Raw genomic sequence first — 18195 nt, forward strand, 5'->3', positions numbered from 1 at the left:
CCCGCCACACCCTTCACTGCTTGGGGAGGGGGGCAGCTCTTCCAGCCCCCCTCCCCGGGGCAGTCCTGGGCTCTCGCTCACCCCACCCCATCCCCTCGACTCCGCCGTGTAACCCTTTCCTGGAAGCCCCGGAAAGCTCCAGGGAGTTGGGAAGAGACCTAGGCCCACCCAGGCACTCGCTCCGGGTGGGAAGGGGTGTGATCCTTGAGCCACCCAGGTGATGGCAGGGCAGAGCTGGGAAGTGGGGAGACCGCGAGCCAATGAAATCACAGCACCAGCCGCGTGCACACGGCTAGACCAGCACGTGTGCACGGGCGGAAAGATAGCCCACTGCCCTAGATAGCCCACTGCTTCCCGGGATCGAGGCCCGCATCCTGGAAGTACGACCTCCAGTCTTCCTTCCTGATGTACACGGGCACAGATAGCCGTATTAACCCAGGCTGGCGGCCGTCGTGCCAGACCCTCCTCGCAGAGCCCAGCTTTCTGAGCACTCGGCGCCAGAGCGGAGCAAATCTAGGAGTTTTTGGTGCGGTGCCGGGGTTCCTGCTCTAACGGCAGGCTCTGCAGACAGACGGGCCTTCTGCCTCTGGGCCCTGCCCGCGCCTGGCCTGGCTTCGCTGCTCCTCACCGTTTGCCTCCCCGCTAAAGGCAAATCTCCCTCCGTTTCAGCCGCAGGCCGATTTAGGTAACGTTCGTGCCTGACTCTGCAATATGCTCCCCGCTCGGAGATGCCCCATGGGAAAAGCCTTTTAAACAGGCGTGTGACATGACAGAGACAATGCAGGACACCGGCCATCCTCTGTCCCAGCTTTCCCAGGCGTGTGCAGTAGAAGCCTGAGTGCACAACATGGCATGCGGTGAGCTGCAGCCGCCAGGAGGCAAGAGGCCTGGGGGACGATGGCATGTCTGGGGTGCTCCTGCACCAGCGCAGCCTGTGGCTGGCAAATCCCCCAGCAAGAGAGCCCCGTCCCAGCTCAGGGCTTAGCTCTGCGATCGCCTGTCTCCTGCACCTCCAAAGCATGCACATGGGGGGAGGGGGTTACCCAGGCAATGCCCGCTGCAAGGTGAAGCCCTTCTGGCCCAGCCCCCCAGGGACAGCTGGACGTGGCTATGGTTTTCTGAGCTTGTTTGGGCCACGTCCCACCGGGTCCTTGCTGCCTCCTACCGCAGCTTTTGGTTAAGCGGGAGGGGCAGGAACCCCTCTCTGGCTCACGGTGCTTTGCCCACTCGTGCCCCAGCGCTGACAGCCCACCTCCTGTAACACAGACCAGGGCAGCCACAGTGAAACGGCCCCAGCTCCCCGCCCCCCGGGTGTGTCCAGCTGCTCAGAGCCATCTGGAAGCTGGCCAATCCTTCAGCACCTCTCCTGGCACACACCCACCTGGGGAGCCTGGGAGCATAAAGGCAGGTGCCCAGAGCTGCCTCGCTGGACAACAGCCACCTGACAGCGCCCCTCACTCAGATCTAGGGACTTTTCTGTCCAGCCTCACGCCCTCGCCATGCTGTTCTGGCACAGCCAGCCCGAGCACTACTGGCCAGGGCCAGGGGAGATGTACCCCTGCTCTGGCGGCAATCTGATCAGGTAAGTGGCTTTTTCGCATCCCCCAAATTGCTCCCCCACCGTTGCTGCCTCTCTGCCTCAGTTTCCCCCTGCTGTAAAACAGGAATATCATTTTTTGCTTGGAGATCCTGGCCTGTTATTACAGTAGCTGTGCTAGCTGAAGGGGTACGTGTGTGTGTGTGTGAATTGGATGCCCGGGAGAGGCGGCAGGGGCTCTCCTGCAAACTGGAGAAATGCAAGCGAGCGAGGAGCAGGGGATTGTTCCATTTCAGTTCCCTCTGTATGTGAGAGACACCCTTCAGTGGGTGTTTGGAAAAGACCCAGGTGATTCACTTTGTGCGTCCAACAAAGCAGTTTGCAGGCTCCAAGCTCCGGCCGGGAGAAAGGCATTTGGTTTTGGTCTGTCCCCCCACCCTCTGTCAAAAATGAGGATTTTTGTTAAAACCCCCAAGCATGGAGGACCTTTCTGACTGGCTCGTGATGGTGCTGGATTGCCAAGAACTGTCCAAACTGAGTCACGTGATCAACACACACCATGGGGAGATGCAGCTGGTCTGGTCAGCAGAGGGGCTGAGCGCCCACACGTGGCTGGCCACGGAGTATGGAGCTCCCCCCCACGGGCAGGCCCTTGGCAGGGCCTGAATGTGGGGCCCCTGGAGCTCACAGCACATGCTTCTGCTGCTGGAGCTAAAAGGCCAGGCTGGCGTACCCCCCCCATAAACCTCTGCACTAGCAAAGAGCCCCCTGGGGTTAACACTGGCGTCTTCCCAAGCGCTTGCAACCAGCCCTGGGAGGCAGGAGCTGGAGCCAGAACAGCCCCACTGGGCTCCAGCCACTTCCCCAGCATCAGGGCAGGATTCTTCCCTCTCGTGTTTCCTCCTTTGAGGGCCAGTCTAGATGTCCCAAGGGCCAATGGCCTTCCACCCCCAAGAGACGATTCCAGGGTCGGGGGCATTTTCTTGCCCCTGGGCAGAAATATTCCCTCCTGTTCCTCCTAACCCTAAATAATCCCTGGGGGCTCACCCCCCTTCAGGGCTAAGCACTAGCTGATGGGGCAGGATAATGCTTCAGAGGGGAAACTGAGACTCAGGAGAGGTAGAGTGATGTGCCCAGGTCCCAGTGGTAGGAGCTGGGATGAGACTGGCTCCCAGGTCTGTGCTCAGGGCACTAGGGGCTGGGAGGATGTGGGGGGGGGGAAGGGTGACAGGGGAATTATACTCCCCTTCCCATCCCTCAGCCCTGCATCTACAGATCCCCCTTTCCAACAGGCTGGGGGGAGGGGGAGTTCACAGGGGAAGCTGCCCCACTGCCATGTGCTCTGCCCTGCCCCAGGGAGTCCCTGGCGCTGCCTTTCCTGAAGCAGGAGGAGCAGAACATCTCCACGTCGGCCGAGCTGCACTGCCCCGCCTTCCAGTACGTGCTCTGCGCCCCCACCTCGCCCGCTGTCAAACAGCACGAGGAGACCCTCACCTACCTGAACCAAGGTGAGCCAGGTGGGCCGTGCCCTGGGCGGGGGGCAGGGGTAAGCCCCGGGGCTAGCAGCAGCCCAGCTGCCCACAGCGGGGCACAAAGAACTCCTCCCCCGGAGCCTCTGCCCACAGTCGCCCGGATCTCACCCCCAGGGCCCTGCCGTCTCTTTCAGGCCAGTCCTACGAGATCCGGATGCTGTGCAACCCCAAGCTGGGCGACTTTTCCGAGTGCCGGAAGCTGCTGAAGGTGAGGGGGGGGGCAGAGAATGGGGGCTGAGCTGTTGGAGCCCAGGCTACTCCTGCTGCATGACGTGACCTCTCCCGCCCTGGCTGGCGTGGCTCCATCGCCCATCTGCTCCTGGCCACAGAGCCCAGCTAGACACAGCCCACGGCCTGACGCCCCTCTCTCCCGCAGAGCGTGGCCAGGGTGGTGTTTCACGACCGGCGCCTGCAGTACACGGAGCACCAGCAGCTGGAGGGATGGAGGTGGAACCGCCCTGGTGACCGCATCCTGGACATCGGTGAGTCTGGCTGCCCGCAGAGGGTGGCCCAGCTGTGCCCCAGGGATAGGGAATGAGAGGGGTTGGGTGAGTACCAGGTCCACACCCCTAAGATCTATCACACACACTGAGCATGGTGACCCTCGATCCTGGCATCTGCAGCCCAGCCAGGTCATAGCTAGAATCCAATCCCTGTGGGCAAGGAAGCCCCCAAGAGCAGCCTAGCCTTGGATGTGGGTGAAGTGGGGAGGGGAAGGGTCCCTGGGTCAGAGCCAGGAGGAACCAGAACTGGACTCTAGGCCCTGCACAGAGAGGACTTGGGGCGGGGGGCATGAGGAATCTGTCCTGGGCCTCTGTGCTAAGCCAGGCCGGGCAAGATACTATTCCTGGTGCCCTCCCACCTCCATCGTGGTACATGTGGCAGCACCACCTACTGGTCCTGGCACCCCAGAAATGCCATCCTAGCCCTGGCAATCAGCTGAGAGTTCTAGGGGAACCCCAGGCTCCCCCTTGCTGGGTCTGGGCCAGCTCCAACAGGCCACGCGGAGGCAGTGGGGGAAGGAAGCAGAGGATGAGAACCAAGGGCTGGGAACCAGGCTAAAGGAACAGGGGGCACTGGGGAGCCGACTCAACTCAGTCCAGCCTTCGCAGGCGTGGCTCCTGCAGACACCGGGAGCTGGGCCACTTGAGAAGATTTGGGCCCATGAAGTGCTTAGAGCACAGGACCGGCTGCCAGGGTCCTGTTCTCACCTTTGGGAGGAAGCCTGGGGTAGTGGTCAGAGCCCCAGCTTGAGGACCTTGGGCAGGTCATTCTCTCGGCCTCACTTTCCCTAGAGGGAGAATAGCTCCCTGCCACCAGGGGTGGGAATTGAATTCGCTATGGCATAGGAGGGCTTTGTGAGCCGGTTTCAGGGGAGGGGTGAGAGCTCTGAGAACATAGCCAGCAGGATGCCCATGTGGCTGGGCAGAGGATCATGGGCAGCGGATCCTTCAGCCCCCTTCTGTTCCACATGGGCTCCTCCGTTGTGCCCATCCCTATGGTGTCTGGGCACCTTCTGCCCCGCCTACGCGTCTCCCTGGTTCCAGTTGTGCCTGATCCCTCTGTGCCCTGCTTGCAGACGTCCCCCTGTCTGTCGGGGTGCTGGAGCCGCACATCCACCCCACCCTGCTGAACACAGTGGAGTTCCTCTGGGACCCCACCAAGAGGACATCTGTCTTCATGCAGGTCAGAGCATGGGCGGAGCACGGGGAGGGTGGAGAGGCAGAGCGCGGGTGGGGGGCGGGAAGCCAGGGGGCCACGCTCACCCCTCCCCCTCCCGGCAGGTTCACTGCATCAGCACCGAGTTCACGCTGCGCAAGAACGGGGGCGAGAAGGGTGTCCCCTTCCGCATCCAGCTCGACACCTACAAGGCCAACGAGAAGGGCGAGCACGTGGATCACCTGCACTCAGCCAGCTGCCTTGTCAAAGTGTTCAAGGTGCCCGCGCCGCCCTGCCCCTGTCCCGGGCACGGACTGGGCCCCCTCTATGGCTTCCCCTAACATCCCCTGCTGCCTGGGCCGGGGGGAGGCCGGGAAGAAGCAGCATTAAAACAGAGACGGTCGTGGTAACAGTCCTCCAGGGCAGGGGCCTGGCACCCTGAGATCAAGCCGGGAGCATGGGACCCAGGAGTCTGACGCGCCAGCCTTCGCTACAGCCACTAGATGGCCCAGCCCTCCCCTGCACCCAAGGCCTTGCAGTCAAGAAGAGAACCCAGGAGTCCTGCCCCATTGTCCCGTTCTAACCAGTAAACGCTGCTCCCTCCTTTCCGTCACTGGCGCACAGGGTGCTGCTCCGGCTCTGCCCCCACCGGCAGCAGCCTCCCACTGCCAGGCCTGAGCTTCCACAAGACGGGGAGCAGCACGGGGCTCAGCTCTCCTGTGCTCCCCCAGACTCTTGTCTTCGGGGTCAACTCTGGTTCCCCATCAGCTTGGCAGGCTGGTGCAAGCAACACACAGGGTGTCTGTCAGGAGGCCCAGCAGGGGATCCGGGGTGGGGGGGTGGTGCTCCAAGGGAGCTCCAAGAGACCAGAGGAATGCTAGTGCCCCCGTTCAGTGATTTATATTTTGCCATCACCACTACCTGGGAGGCAGTGCGGTCCACGGGTTAAGACACCGGAGTGGGACTCAGCACGTTAGGGTTCAATTCCCAGCTTTGACCCTGACCTGCAGGGTGATTTCCCCACTCTGTGCCTCCGTTTCCCCATCACCAAATTGGGGATAGCAGTACTAAGATCCTTTGTGAAGATCAACGGCTGCGAAGAGGTAGAGGGTGGTAGGGACTTTCAGAGGCTGCTATTCTGCCAGCCCAGCCTGGGGGAAGGGTCCCTCGACAGATATGATGGGGTCTGCACTTACTGGGGCCAACTAGAAACTGGGAAATTTCTTTTTTCAGCCCAAGGGAGCAGACAGGAAACAAAAAACTGACCGGGAGAAAATTGAGAAACAATCACCGCAGGAGCGAGAAAAATACCAGCCTTCCTATGAGAGCACGGTGCTGGCAGAGGTGGGTTTGGGTCAGGCATGGGGCAACCCCACAGCATGAGGGGCAGCTGAGAGAAGCACCAGCCTGCTGGCATTAGATTTCTAGCTGTACCTTGTGCCCCCCCCCCCATGGCAGCCCAGCTGTGGGGTTAGCAGTGCAGCATTCCCAGGTAGGCCAGAGCTGGGCAGGCCCTGACCTGTCAAGGGGGCAGGATCTTAATGGGGCAGCAAGATAACCAGAACTCCATCCTATTAATGAACCCCAGAGGTGTGTCCCCTGGCTGGGAAGTGCACAATTGTCTAACCCCAGGACACAGACAGGGAGGGCGGGAGGTGCCTGTGGTGAGGGGGTGGCTAGGTTCCACCCTCCACCCCAGAGGTAGCTGCATTAAGGGGGGGGGAGCTGTGTGCAAAGCACAGCACTGCTAGAGAAGTGGAAACTACCCTTCTCCTAACCCTCTCCCCTTCGCTTCCAGTGCACCCCCTGGCCAGAAGCCTCCAGCAGCCCCCACAGTCCCCCGGCCACCCCTGGGCTCCCCTCTCCTCCCGCCTTCAAACTGCTTACCCCAGAAAGGTAAGCTGGAGAGAGCCCCCTGCTCTAATCAACCCCCCTCCCCTGCAGCACTTGTAGCTCCCCCTTCCCTCCTGTACTGCCTGCTGCAGGATAACCGTCAACCGTCTCCCTTCTCCCTGGCAGGGGTTGTTCCTCGCCCAGCTACCCCTCCGACAGCCCAGCAGAGAGCACGGCCGAGGTAAGAGCCTGCCTGGCGCTCCCCTTGCCTCCCTCTGCCACCCGCACCCTGTGCCATGGCCGGCTGCCCTCTGGTGGCAGGAGGGGACCTTGGCATTGCATGTAGCAGAGGAACCATCATTGCTCTCCCAGCTGGCGGAGGAACTCCAACCACTTGCTAATCAAGCGAGTCTCCGCACGCCGCGGGGTGGGTGTTATTGCACTCATCTTGCCTGTGAGCAAACTGAGGCAGAGAGACTAAGTGATTTGAGCTGATGCCCCGCCACAAGGCAGGGGTAGAGCCCAGCGCAGAACTCAGGAGTCCTGACTCCCTGCTCCTGCTCTAACCCCCTGAGCATACGTCCCCTCCCAGAGCCCGGTGCAGAACCCAGGAGTCCTGACTCCCATAAACCCTCTAACCCCTCAATCAGCTACTGGAATAAGCCACAGAGGTAACCAAGCTTCAGCCATCCGTGGATTCACTGGGGTTGTTACTGAACCTGCCCTGCTCCTGGCTGATCCCTTGATGAAAGAGGGGCTGGCAAGAGATTATAGGGCACAACGATCTGGCATGACGGTGGGTTCCCTGCAGGGTGAGATGCAGAGGTTAGATCCCGCTCCTGGGTTAGGACACTGGACAAGGCCTTGGTGTCTGGGCCCAGCTGGGACAAACACTGAAGGCGTTCAGGTTCCTGGGGGCTACCAGCATCACTCTGCACCTGAAGCTATGCCTGACAGCTGTCTCCCCACAGGCTAGTCCTCACAGTCACTCCACCAGGTCCAGGGGACCTGGGTGAGTGCTGGGCTGAGGTTTGTTGTGTACGTACAAAACTTGTGATTGGGGTCTCAAGCCCACCTGTCACTCCAAACCCTCCCCTCTCCATCTGTCTGTCCCAGGCTCTCAGTCCCTGTGCCTCCATCTTGGAAACCCAGCAGTGGCTGCACAAGAATCGCTTCGCCGCTTACTGCAGGATGTTGGCTAATTTCACAGGTGAGGCTGTCTCACTTCCTGGGCCAATGAAACTAGGGAGAAGGGCTGGTGGAGCCAATCCACCCCAGAGCTGGGATGGGCTCGTGGAGCCAACCCACCCCAGAGCTGGGAGGCAGCGCTGGGATGCTGGGCTCTGGACCAGGCTCACCCTTGCGTGGCTCTGTCCCTGTCCTAAGGGGATGCTCACAAGACAAATACAGCTCTGTACTTGGGAGGTGCTGAGACGCATGGATAAACTCTGGGTGGCTTGGATGATAGAGAGGTTAGTGGTGGGTAGGAGGGGCAGTCTGTCCGTGCCCCTGGGGACCTGCAAGTGGGAACCCTCCACTTACAAAGGGACATAGGCCACAGGACCGGTACCAGCTCTGCAAGCTGGGCTCTGGCCTTGTCCGAAGAATCCAGCTGATCCAGGAGGTGGAGGAGCAGCCTGCTCTCAACTGGTCCATGCTGCTGGATTCATTGGTCTGGCACGGAGATAGCTGCCTTCATCCCCTGCTGACCTAACCCTCCTCTGCAGGGAGTCAGGGGATGGTTTGAAACAGACAGGAATCCTGCTCAGGCCAGTCCCACCCAGGGGGACACTTTCCTTCCCCAGGCAGGGACCTGCAACATGGTGGGTCCGGCCCCTGCCTATGAACCACTCCACAGTGGGATTTAGCGCTGCACTGGATGATCATGGCAGCTACGCCCATCTCTCTCTCACTCCAGGAGCTGACCTGCTGAAGCTTTCCCGCAGCGACCTCATCCAGATCTGTGGAGCGGCTGACGGGATCCGGCTCTCCCATGCACTGAAAGCCAGGTGTGGGCAGGGGGAAGAGACCTTGACACTGCATCCTGGGGTGGGGGAACACGGGGTCCCCTCGTGCAGTGCTCAGGCAGACCCAGAGCCCATCGATTTGCACGGCCGTAGCACTGAGCAGCCCCAGTAGCCCAAGCTCCCACTATGCTAGGGGCTGTACAAACAGAACGAAAGGACTGTCGCTGCCTGAAGGGCTTTATAATCTAAGCAATTGCTTTGTTGCACCAAGTCACTGCTCTACCTCATCTGGCAGTAGCTCAGAGAGAGCCTCCCTGTCTCATGTCATGAGTTGGTAAGTTCTCAGTGTGGACACAGGGGGTGGGATGTGGTGGATATAGACAGCCCAGAAACTAGTGATTGTGGGAGCCCAATTCTCAGAGGGCAGGTGCTCAGCCCTTGGAAGGAATCACTCATCACCTTTGGAAATCTTGGCCTTAGCATCCAGGAGGAGGTGCAGTGGGTGGCTGGCCCTTCCTGGCTCCCCGCAGGCCTGCCTGGGCAAAACCGAGAACACAGGATCACGGAATGGGCTAGTCTTGCGGCGTTTACCCCTACAATTGCAGCAGCCATAGAGCGATAGGGTCCCTATGCAGGGGGACAGTGGGGACCTCGTCACAAGCAGAGTCTGATGTGCATGTCCCACTTATGCAACCACAGTGTCGAACAGGAGGTAAATACCTCTCTCTCTAGCACCCCCACAGCTAGGGCAGATCACCACAAGTCTAAATGGTTCATTACAAGCTTCTCTTCAGCCACAGGGGTAGGGTAGTGAGCTGGGGTGAGGTGTCCCTGAATTCAAATAGGCAGAGGAAGGTGGTGTGTCCGTTTGAAGCCCTGTGCTGGGGACTGGGAGATCTGGCTTCAGTTCCCAACGCAGCCTCCAGTAAATCACAAGCCCTGTGCCTCAGTTTCCCCACCTGTAAAACTGGCATTGAGGTGGGGGGGGGGGGGGGGAGGAAACATGCAGGCAGCACTCAATCTCTCCTGGGGCCCCTGGGCACTAAGTGCAATACGCATTACACGAGCATAGCTCCAGCGGCCATCTTGCTTAGAGACACTTGGAGCTACACTCTCTCTTCTCCTGCAGGTGCATCCGCCCTCGGCTCACCCTGTATGTATCCAGGGAGCCCCAAGCCAATGGCAGAGACACCCCTGAGGACTCACACCCAGGTAAAACAAGCAGCTGCTCTTCACTGTGAATGTTCCTGAGGGGCAAGTTCAGGGAGCCAGGCTGGTTCTCCTTTGACCATGGGGCTAGGCACAGCAAGTCTTGGGCTCAGGGGAGATTCTGCACTGGCCTCCAGCTGTCCATTTCTGGTGCACCCATCCATGCAAAGCTGCACCTGGCTGGGCATCTGGCTCAGGGCTGGGGCCAAAGTCCATTGAAGACAATAAGATTATGCTGGCTCAAATCCCCTAGGGCCTATCCTATCAACTGTATGGGGAAGGGGCTCAGATATCTTTAGCCAGACAGCCCCCCCTAAGCACTGGAACAAGCCCTTGGCTTGCAATCAAGCCGTGGCTACTTCACAGGGGCTGCCCTGTTTTAGCTCACCAGGAGCTTTCAGGGATTGGGGGCTGCTTCAGAGGCTGCATCTGAATCCAAACTTCCTCATACTGCAGGAGGGGCCTGAGCTGGGCTCGTCTCCACAGTAGCTGCAGGTGACCCGGGGAGGTCCTTTTGTTGCCCGACAAAGCTCTTGCGAAGGGGAGCGAAATCCCAGCGCTGGCTCACTTGCTTTTTGGGGTTTTCTTTGAAAGCCACATACCAAGAGGTCTATCTGGAAGAACTCACCGCCACAGAACTGACCAATAAACTGGCAGAGCTGCTCAGCCTCCCAGCCAACCAGATCCAGCAGGTTTCCAAGCAGGGACCGACCGGGATTCACATCCTCATCAGTGACCTGGTAAGGGGCTTTCAGGTTGGGAAACCTGCTCTTCCCTTCACCCATTCAATCCCCTCCCCTTGCTTAGCAGAGCCCGCTTTTGTGCTGGACTTTCCCATAAAAGGTCACCCGCTGTTGGTGAAGGGGTAGGACATCACGGGGGTGGGGTGGGTCCCCCTGCACTGGCCAACACATGCACATGCTGCCTTGTGTGGCCTAGCAGATAGAGCATTAGCCTAGGACTCAGGAAAACTGGGTTCTACCCACAGCTCTGCCACAGGTCAGGTGGATGATCTTGGGCAACTCACTTCTGCTCTCTGTGTCCCACTTTCCTGTAAAATGGGGACAATGATGAAGATAGTGCTTTGAGATCTGCCGCTGAAAAGAGCTATGTAAGAGATGGGTATTATACAATCCCGCCTGCACTCAGCAGGATGATCAAGCAACTGGTACCCACCCCAGCAATTTGCACCCCGCCTCTTAAAATCCTGCTGACTCACTCTGCAGCCTGTCCCCATTCTAACCTTGTCTCTTTCCTCTCTGGGGCACCGCAGATGGTCAGGAACCTGCCAGATGAATCCTGTTTCGTAGCAGCTGTTACCAAAGGTATACGGCTTCCCTGGGAAAAGGAAAGGGTGGGGAAATGAGCAGCAGTCAAAAAAAAAAAAGCCCATGAGGGGAAACTCCAGTCCGCAGTTGTGATGGCCCTGGCTCATGACAGAATGGGGAAAATTACTCATATGAACATCAGTCAAAAGAACAGGGAGAAAAAATAAAGACACGAAGAGGGCTTGGGGAGGTCTTGTGGAGATTACCTACTCTGATCCCCAAATGCTTTAATTTATAAAACACACCTCCACTGAAATGCAGCTTCATTTGAGAAGAGAAGCATCTAAGGAGCACCCAACACAGTCAATAGAGGGGGAAGGGCTACTAGGAGGAAGACGACGGCTACTACAAAACATACAGCCAGCTCTTCGCTAATACTGTATCTGCACAGCTGCCTGTGCAGGTCTAGTTGCGGGTGGGGGAGGCTCCTTCATTCTCACAGGAAGACAGAATTTTGTGATGTCCCAAAGCGCTGTCTTAAATCTTCTCAAATGCACTGAGAAGCCCCCCTCTCAAACTGAATAAGAGAAGCATTAGGACTGCATTTCCCCAATCGAGGAAAGTGACTGGTGCATGTGCTTTTGTCTCTCTCAGTGCAGGCTCCAGAAGGCTACCACTTAATTTTAAGATAGGCGCACAACAACCTAGGACAGTTCAATGCAGAGAAGTGCAACGAGAGAAGTGATGCCAAATCACTGTCTGGAACCAAGGGAGATTTCCCCACACAGAAGCTGGTGAAGAGGCCAACAGGAGCATTTCCCAGCAAGGCAGTCCCATCCCAGTGCTGGAAAGAATCTAGGCCAAGACGGCCGCAGTGTCCTGCATTTGTGAAATGCCCATGTGCCACCTGTTTGAAGACATGCTCTGCTTTGTGTAGCCTTAGACCGTGGCACATTGTTTACACTGATGTTCCATGGTGGCACGGTCATACACACAGCCAGTGGCCTCCTGCACTCAGGGGCTTGGCAATAAGGAGTTCACTTCTAGGCTGTTGGTTGATATCCAGCTTAAGTCAGTAATGATATTTAGTCATCTGGAGGTCTCTACATCATGAGGTTAGTGGGGGAAATCTGTGGACAGAGGACTTCTAGGCAGAATTTCCAAGGCACCCAACTCCCAGTGAGCTAGGCACCCAACCACCTTGGGAAGCTTTGCAAATCCCTGCCTGCCAGGGAACCCCGTCATCCCCCTTTAAATTCTTCCCTTCACAGACCTGACCTGTAAGCAAAACCAAACCTCAGGCTGAGGTAAGCAGGCTCCTCTAAATATTGTATCATCTGCCTTAGTATTAACACTGAAAATCAACTGCCGTTTTTAGAGCTTTATTTTTATTTGGCTGTTGTATTGTCTAATCCTTTTTATATTAAAAATATCAGAGCTGAAGTTTCAGCCTATTACTGCCATCTGCTTCAGTTTGGGGAGGGGGGAAGCGCGTTAATGGGATTTCAAATCCCTCTCTGTCTCATGGCGGGGGGGCACCTCTTAGTGATTAAACTAACCACTAGCAAGTAGTTTGAGAGGGCAGAGCCTGTGTGTGTGGGGACCAGGAGTCCAGCCTGCTCAGACACAGGATTGGGCTGTTGCGCACACATTTTTCACCGTTCGGAGCCAGTGGAGCACGAAAGCAAAGCTAAGCCCTTACCCTGCATTTGGATCCACACAGACAGAGCCTTGCACAGGCATGGAGCCCTAGTGGGATTGTCCCCATCAATACAACTGAAGAAACAGGGATTAAGAGTAACCCCCCGCCCCCTACACACACACAATATCCCTTGGGTGCAAAGGCCTGCTGGTTCAAACTCCTCCCCAAAACCCTGTGTTCTGTCACTTGTATCCTGAGAAAGGGAGCAGGTGACTCATACCTAAACGCACTGTTGACTTGTTTTGGGGGCTAGGACTGCAATGCTTAGCAACCCTCTGGTTAAACAGGAGGAAAAACCGTTCTTAAAAGGAACGTGCATTCACTTCCAGGGACAGCCCTGCCCCTTCACACTGGCACATCTCAGTCATTCTGGCACACGAAGGGTAGGACGAGTCAGGAGGTGGCACAACTTTCCCTAAGCCCATCTGGTGGCCCCCTAGATTTAGATTTATGAAAAACATCTGGCCCTTATAGTGCTGATGAAAACCTGTGGAAGATGATGCAATGCTGTCTGCAGCAAGAAGCATCTTTCAGAAAGGTGAGAACTACTCACCCACAGAGCCTCAATACATTGAAGACTCTGAATGCTAACTATGACACATCACATTCAAAGAGCCCCTCATCCAGTTGGGGAATGAAAATGTACTAAGGGAACCCAAATTTCTTTAACTAGATACCCATTTGCATCCCCTTATCCACCTTCCACAGTCAAGTGAGAGCAGCAGTGTGGTGTGATGAAACATTAACGGACCAGACGTATTTCATTTGCCATAGTTAAGGCTGGAATTTTCAGAAACATCAATAAAGGATGGGACAACTCCCACTGCATTCGGAAATTAGGAACTTAACTCCTACATGACTGTGTAAAGAAGCCCTTATCAATCCTAAATACCAGGGACACTCAGCACTAGAATCTCATCTTAAATAGGTTGGTTTTTCTCCCCTTTCTGAACCTTCTTTGTCATTGTTTAGCCACAGATAAATCCAAACCTGACTACATACAGCTATGGACTCGGGAGGAAAGCTGGCAGGGAATGAAATATTAATGAAGCTATTTTTGTGGTCTGTCGCTTTCACTCCATTTCTTGTGATGACTACTCACCTGGGGGTTTGCATGTTCTCTTCTTTTATGGTCTTTAACTAGAGGGGTTCCAAAGTCCTGTAAATTACAATTTTAGGATGCTTTGAGTAGGCAACACTCACACTTAACAAGGATTTTGGGGGGAGAGGTCCCCCACCCCCAAAGTTTGGTACTATGAAAGGAGGATAAACCACAGAAAAAGGGAAGATCCTTCTCTGCTTCATCACAATGGGAGAATGGTGTCCTTGAGGCTAATGTGTTAGTGACATGCAGCTGTTGACAATTATATTAAACCCTTGGTCCTTTAGTAATGAGTCTTCCACTCAAGGATCTCAAAGCACTTTACATCGTAAGCCTCAACATCCCAGATTAGGTCATCATCATCCCCATTTTACAGATGGGGAAAACAGAGGCACAGAGCAGTGACTTGTCCAAAGTCACACTGTGCATCAGTGGCCAAGCCAGGAGTAGAACAAACTACCAGATTCCAAGTGCCACACTCTGGAAAAAAGAAAGTGAGCCTTTACTTGAAAAATAATGAGATTCAACAAACGCATTAGCCAAGCAGCAATACCAAGGACTGAGGATCAGTCAGGACAAGTAATCGTTCCCCAAAGCAATTAAGATCCTCTTTAGATTACAGTAATGGTAGGATTTCAAAAGTGCTCAGTGGTGGCCTAACTCTGCTCCTGTAGAAGTCAATGTTGAAAACCACAGCCTAAGTGTATAAGAAACAGAACAGATTAAAGAGCCTTTGTCAGATGATCCTTAGCTATTTGCTGCGTGACCTCAAAAGGCAGTATTTGTGGGCACTCCTTTGCATTACCATCACCACAATGCAGTATTTGTGGGCACTCCTTTGCACTACCATCACCACAACGCAACCTCGGCGTTAGTCAGGACTATGGCATATCACACAGACAAAAAAAAAAAAGGACAATTTAGCTACATATATATATTTTTTTACTTTTAGTTAATTGGCAATATTATATCCACACTTAGTGTCCAGGAGAGGGAAAGCACAGATTACAATATCATTAAAATAATATTTTACAGCTCTCTCTCTCATATATATAATTAAGGGAGTGTATGACAAGGTTCTATCTTGTGTGTCCAATAAGTTAGTCTAATGGACATGATGCATCCAACAAAGTTTAAAAATACTTAAAGAAATCTCTCCAACACATACAACTTTAAGAGAATAATACACTCAACCAATCCAAAACTGCAGCTATTCGGACTGGATCAAGATAAGAGGTGGTTGGGGGGAGAAAGAGAAAGGAACTGTAAGACAAGATCATCAACCCAATCCTGAATGCTAAAAAGCAAACAACAAAACAAAGTGTCTTCTCATCACAATTAAAACTATTTCTTTGAGCTAAGGTCAATTAAAATTACGAGCCTCACAGCCAAAAATAAAAAGATACTGAACCACCCTCTAGAAGAATTGAAAGCCAGGTCAGGGCTACACTACAAAGTTATGCAAGCGTAGCTATGTTGGGAGGAGTGTGCAAAAAATTACACCCCTTAGCTGGCACAGCTATGCCGGCAAAGTCCCCAACGTAAATGCAACTATACTGACAGAAGAGTGCTTTGGTCAGCATAGCTCATGTCGTTTGGGGAAGTGGTGTTACTATGCGGGTGGAACTCCTCCTTCTGTTGGCATATGTGGTGTTTAGACTATACTAATGGGCTATGCCAGCATAGGCTCTGTAGTGTAGACATGGCCTTAGTTCAGGAATTTGGTCAGCTGCAGGAATCCACAAAGGTTAAAGGTTTTAGTGCGGCAGGAACAGCCTCAATGGGAAAGGAGGATTGTAGGGGGTGATGGTGCAAGAGGGATTATCATGGTGAGAGCTAAGTAGTCTCCAAGACCCCATCTGTCCTGCCTTACAGCCAATCTAAGCATTATGCCTCAATGCATGGGTAGCCAAGCTGACGCATCTGGACAGAATGGATGGGGCCAAGACCGATCAACAGCCGTCACATACTAGCCTTGCTAGGCAATGGTGCAGATGGGGCCTAGGAGAGGAACGGCCTCCATGTGGCTGGGGAGGGATAATGAACATCTGAGGGGACATGAGGGAGATTGTCTCAGTGGGGGCAGTAAATGGAGGGGTGAAGGAGCAGCAGAGGTGGGTTGGTGAAGCCAGCAATTTCACGTACCTTGGCTGTTTCTTTAAAAATCACTGTCCAAGTAAAAACAAAACCAGAAGGTAAATGTGGTGTGGGAATACATTCAGTGGCCGCAAGGACATGACAACATGTGCTAACCTTTTCCTCCCCTGCCTGCTGGGAGGTGGGGGAGAAGCAAGAGGAGAATAATGCCCTGTCGCAATGACAGTCCCTCCACTGTGGAATCCAGAGGTACAAGGCCATGTTCCCTGCAGCTGTAAACAAGAAGGGAGCAGAAGTTATCTGAGGGGGAATGTAAGTGAGATGAGAAGCATTTAAAAAACCCAGCAGACTTCCCTGGAGATGTGGCATTGTGCTGAGGAATCCACTCTGTACCCGGGCTACTCCAATTGCCACCAACTGTGCAATTGCCTGCAATTGTGTGGGTTTTGGCATGTAACCCAGGGAAAGGTTATCCTCATAGATGGAAATGAAGGGCTAAGAATGCAAAATACCAGATTTTTGAACATGGACTGTGAAGATTTTGGCCTGAAGCTTTGAAAGATAATAGTATGTTTTTGGTACCTGCCTGGAAAGCCCTTAAGAGGGTAGGGCATGGGGTTGAGAAGCCCAGCGCTAAGGAGTAGGATTATGACTCCTGGTGCCCGTGAGTTTTCTGGTTAACTCTGCAGTATCGTTGGTAAAGGAGCACAAAGAGAAAGATCTGCAGTTTGGTCAAGTTGGGTGGATGCCCCTCACAAAAAACAAACACTAAGCCACACACTGTGTGGACAAAGGATCACCGGTCAGTTCAACCCTCAGCTCTGCCCACCCCTACCAATAGGGCACTGTAGTGAAGAACCTTGTCATACTGGTCTCCCCTGCACCCCCCCCTCCAAAAAACCAAAACAACACCATGGGCCAGCCATGAACAACACATTCGATTAAAATAAAAAAAAAAGAAAAAGGAAGAATACAATGATGTTTAGAAAATAGGAATTTTGTTTAGGGTTTTTTTTTTTTTTTTTTAAATATTTCATTGCGACAGCATGCTACGCCTTTCCCTCTCACCCCCTTTCAGGAGCAGCTCTACAATCATGATTGAAAGTACTGCTGTCTATTTTTTTTTTTTAAATTAAAAAAAGCCTCTTATTTTTGGTTGTGTTAGAGCTCCTCACAGCACTTCTACTGGAGGACCCCAAATTCCATTAGTCCAGAGGTTCTCTCTCGGTCTATTCAGCGAACCACTTTGTATGAGACATCTTCATTTACTTTACCTTCTTGTCCGTTCTGAAGATCGTCCCCACTCCCCCTCCCAAAAGTGCATGGACTGGGGCAGTTTGAGAACCACTCCATCAGCCCATAGACAACTCACGGCTGCTGCTGAGTGTTGAAAAGACAGATACAGGTTACACAGAGGAATTAATATATGGTTCAACCTACACCACTATCATTGTGGATCACATGGATTTCCATGCAATCACCCCAGCAATTTAGGCTGTGTGTGGGGATTTTTGGTGGGTGGGTAGAGGGAGCCAATAAGTAAACGCAACAGTCAATGGCCTGATACATCTTTAAGACCTGCACTGACAGTCGCTGGAGACGACACAGAGTGAAAGAAGTCTAGTGTCCTTCAATTTAGCTCACATATTTGGCATGAGTAGAAGTCTTCAAATCAGATTAGATATTCAGCACGGGTTTGTTCCTTGCTGAACCTCTAAGAAGTTCCACTACTTCCCACCACTTCCCCCTCAAAAACCTCCACATTCCTAAAGGATGATCCCTTCATCTCAATATGCGATACCTCCTGTATTCGTCAAACAATGGTGCTCAAGTCTATTCCACCTCCGCATCAGCAGCACTTAAGCTGAGACATAACCCTGTCGCCGCTGCCTAGCAATCCCATATATCTGATTGATGACTAACCAAGACAAAGCAGGAATGCACCTGGGACCTATTCTAGAATTCCAAAAGTCAGAGCTTGTCCAAAACACTAAACTGTTCAAGTTCTTGCCCTACAAAGGCATTCTTCTGATACAACAAAACTTGGAAAGTGGTTGTTTATTGGTATTTATAAATACAAAACACAAGGAAGAGACCATTTAAAAGAGATTCTTGACATAAAATGGACTCTGTCAAGTAGTTTGGGATGCCACACAAACTGTTACCCTGTTTAAGAAAACACTTTGGATTCTAAATTCTTAAATTCCGCCCCCAGCCCATCAATCCATTGCCAAGAAATTAAACAGCCCCTCTGTAGTTTGAGTTACAAACCCACCGTTTTTTTTTTTC

The 18195-nt window shown here is 53.9% G+C and overlaps 1 protein-coding gene across 2 annotated transcripts; it reads left to right on the forward strand.

The window, feature by feature from the left end:
* The first annotated feature begins 300 nt into the window (after nt 1–300).
* LOC119849144 (transcription factor CP2-like protein 1) lies at nt 301–12448 on the forward strand. Of its 2 annotated transcripts, XM_038385893.2 has the most exons (15): nt 301–1582; nt 2894–3045; nt 3204–3277; nt 3446–3551; nt 4649–4755; nt 4854–5006; nt 5962–6072; nt 6527–6624; nt 6748–6802; nt 7678–7771; nt 8480–8570; nt 9658–9740; nt 10332–10477; nt 11011–11062; nt 11660–12448. In XM_038385893.2, the coding sequence occupies exons 1-15, from the start codon at nt 1500–1502 to the stop codon at nt 11695–11697; spliced, it is 1443 nt and encodes a 480-aa protein (XP_038241821.1). In that variant the 5' UTR covers nt 301–1499; the 3' UTR covers nt 11698–12448. The 2 variants fall into 2 exon arrangements, with proteins under 2 accessions (XP_038241821.1, XP_043359381.1); XM_043503446.1 differs by lacking the exon at nt 11011–11062 and having other exon boundaries at nt 1395–1582.
* The last annotated feature ends 5747 nt before the right edge of the window (nt 12449–18195 follow it).

The sequence above is a fragment of the Dermochelys coriacea genome, chromosome 27, assembly GCF_009764565.3.
Source record: "Dermochelys coriacea isolate rDerCor1 chromosome 27, rDerCor1.pri.v4, whole genome shotgun sequence".
Taxonomy (NCBI): Eukaryota; Metazoa; Chordata; order Testudines; family Dermochelyidae; genus Dermochelys; species Dermochelys coriacea.